The following is a 3,161-nucleotide window of genomic DNA, read 5'->3' as shown; positions in this document are numbered from 1 at the left end:
GGCGCGACGTGCCACCGGGTCATCGCTCGTCGGATCCTGCGGTGCTCCGCCACAACCGGAGCCGGCCCCTCTCTCCCCTGACGCCGCCCCCTTCTTCTCCTCCGCCGGTAGGTCAAAATCCATGCGATGGGATGAGATCTCCCTCACTGACGACGAAGACGAGCGCTCCCCCTCCCCCTACCTCGTGGCTGCTCGCCGAGCGTTGGCGCAGCCTGCCTCGGCGGGAGCACCTCCCACAGTCGACGCCACCTCCCTGCATGCGGCGCGGACTGGCGAGATCTAGGCCAGCCCCGGCGGCGCGGACCGGCGAGCAGGGGCGAGTGCGGACCGGACAACAGGGGCAACCTCCACGGACGGTGCGGACGCAACCTCCCCCGCGCGAAGCTTCCAGGTGCAGGCGCGCCTCGCCGTCGTCGTTCGCTCCACCCCGACGCCTACAGTGTTTTGCGTTGTGGAGAGGGACGATGCTTTTTTGCCTTCCGAGTTGTGCTGGTACGCAAAATGGGTGTTTGGATGCGTCCTCCGTTGGAGCGCGGATTTGGCACGCAAAACACTATGCACGATGTATTTTAGGTTTGGGTCGTCGTTTGCCTACGCCGTTGGAGATAGTCTAACAATGAAACCAAACCATCCCTTAAATTTTTAGCTGGGGTTATGAGTAGATCTCATTGCCTATTTGCCAACCCTAGAAGTGAAGGACATGCGACGGTGGCGATCGGGGCTGAATGCAACATCAGGCTCCCCTGATTGCAACATGAGGCGGAGAGGGGGCGCTCGAGCCCTCCTACCTCCGTCTGAACAATGGATCATGTTAGATCTGCACTACTAGATCATCTTAGATTCGTCATTGACGGTGAAAGATGGCCAGCTAGCAAGGTTTAGATAGGGTTGTAGGAGCGATGGTTGGCGTGGTAACGTTTGTTGTTACGAGTTATTTAGTTTATTTTCCCCTCAATCCGTTTCAATTCCCATGAAAAATGGGTCTATCAATGAAGCCCTAGCTAAAGGCGGGATATGAGCAATGGTGAGGTGGCATGCATGGATTAGCTCGGGGGATTGAGGAAGGAGAGAGCAATTGTAGACGAAGCACGACAACCGTTGGATTCTCATCTATCAGCTGAAAACTTGGGTACCAGGAGGGCTTGAATCACGTCATACGGTACGTTATTTTCCCATCAAGAGGATGAAAAGGAGTTCTCAATTTCTTTTACTGGTCACAACGACAGATTTCATTTTGAGTTCATTTTTTATTTTTTCACAAACAAACGAGTGATTTATTCCATGATGCACGACGACACAGAGCCTGAACACGAGCACTAATAAAAGCTGAGTTCCAAACTGTGACTGGGCACACCGTACGGAGATTCCGTGTATTTACACTTGCATCTAAACCTACACACGTAACGTACACTCTCATCCTGTTTCCGCCTAAACCAACGGCGCCAAAAACATTTCTCATTCCTGAGCTCTGCGTCGCGTCTAGAACACTTCCTGCTCCATCGATCTCCGGCGCGGCCACACCGTCCGACCAAGCGCCGGCGAGCGACTCGTCACCACCAGAGAGACACACATGCCGGGTGGAGGCTCGATCTACTCGCTCTCCGGGATAGAGGTCAGGTCGGGGGAGAACCTCGACGCCCTCCCGCCGCGGTACGCCACCCTCCGCTTCTGCGCCGCCACCACCGCCGGTTTCGCCGCGACGGGCGAGCAGACCGCGTCCGCCGCCGCGTACTCCTCCTCGGGGACCGGGAACACGAGCGGCGCCACCGCGCCGCGCCGCCGGCGGCGGCACGGCGAGGACGGCTGGGCGGCGGCGGCGGCCTTGACGAGCGCCGTGCTGGCCCTGACCGCGAGCGCGGCGACCTCGTCGCGGGTGAGGCGGCGGCGCTGCATCTCGGCGGGGAGCACGAAGTAGATCTGCCCCGCCTGGAGCTCCTCCCCGGGGTCGACCACCGCGACGGCCCCGGGCCCCCCCTCGAACGCTATCCCGTCGGCGTCGCAGAGGAACCACGACCCCTCGCCGCCGGCCGCTTGCAGCGCCATCGCGGCGGTGGCCGGTGGGGCGTACTCCCGGAGATCCCCGCTGGGGAGCACCACCCTCGCCGTCGCCGCGCCCTCGTCCGCCGCGTCGCACGACACGCAGATGCCCATTGTGCAGTGCAGCGAAGCAGTAGGATGTGTGTGATCTTGTGTATGCTGCTGCTGCTTCGGCCCGGTCTGGCTTGCGGGCCGCGCTGTCCTTGAGCTGTGTCGCTTCTTCTCTTGTCTGCTGGAGATGGCGATGGCCGATGAGGGAGGAGGACTCGAAGAGGGCGGCGATATATAGCGGGAGGATGATGGAGACGAGGGCGGGGCGGCAGAGGCCAGAGGGTGAAGTGTCCTGTAGCCTTGAGTGGAGGCAAGACAGGCTGGAAGGTTTGCAACGCGCGAGGCCACATGGATTCGCGTGCACTGGGCGGGGTTTTCTTGGCAAAGGCAGGGTCAAACAGAGCGCAGGGCCAAATATCATGCCGGCTACAATGCTGCTTCACTGTCCAAATCAAATATTTATTTCTTTTAATTGAGCCGTGAAGAACTAAGCACGACAGAGTGAAGAACTAACGTTCCGTTGGTATACCGATGGATTCCTAGAATCCAGATAAAAAAAATGTCAAAATCTCGAAATCCCTTTCAAACACCGTAGGATTCTAGAGAATTCTTACACGTATAATCCAATAAAACCTCAGAGATAACTTTTATCTAGAATCTAGATTTTATAATCCCATCCAAACATACACTAAGTATGACAAGGCATGGTATCATTTCAAAGGTTTATTTATTTGCTAAGCGTAAAACATGCAAATTCTTTTCAAGCTTTTTGGCGCCACTTCGAAGTTCCGACATGGTTAGAGCGTGCTAGAGCAAAATTTCAGATCGAAAATGTGTGAAGCATAGCTCGTTGGCAACTTGGTATCCTGGCGATGTTTCAGGCTGAAAATGAAAAATAAATTATTTGTCACTTGTCAAGTGGAGAGTCGGGCATTTCTGGTAGGGAATGAACTTTATCCACTAAAAGTTGAAAGTTAAATTTTGCAACTCACGTTTTGAATCTAAAGCAAAATTTTCACATAAAAATGTTAAAGTGTGAAATTTCATGAGCGCGGTCGAAACGGCTTCTCGGG

At 55.5% G+C, this 3,161-nt stretch overlaps 1 protein-coding gene across 1 annotated transcript; it reads right to left on the bottom strand.

The window, feature by feature from the left end:
- Nucleotides 1-1,248: 1,248 nt before the first annotated feature.
- On the bottom strand, nt 1,249-2,468 carry LOC136538019 (uncharacterized). The gene has a single exon (XM_066530002.1). It carries the CDS (start codon nt 2,149-2,151, stop codon nt 1,591-1,593), a length of 561 nt encoding a protein of 186 aa, XP_066386099.1. The 5' UTR covers nt 2,152-2,468; the 3' UTR covers nt 1,249-1,590.
- Nucleotides 2,469-3,161: the final 693 nt, after the last annotated feature.

The sequence above is a fragment of the Miscanthus floridulus genome, chromosome 2 (genome assembly GCF_019320115.1).
Source record: "Miscanthus floridulus cultivar M001 chromosome 2, ASM1932011v1, whole genome shotgun sequence".
Lineage (NCBI taxonomy): Eukaryota > Viridiplantae > Streptophyta > Magnoliopsida > Poales > Poaceae > Miscanthus > Miscanthus floridulus.
Note: the sequence above shows the minus strand (reverse complement) of the source record. Positions and strands in the feature narration are given on the sequence as shown.

Coding starts and splice junctions, on each gene's coding strand:
- LOC136538019 (XM_066530002.1), bottom strand. CDS start 2,151: ATGGGCATCTGCGTGTCGTGCGACGCGGCGGACGAGGGCGCGGCGACG.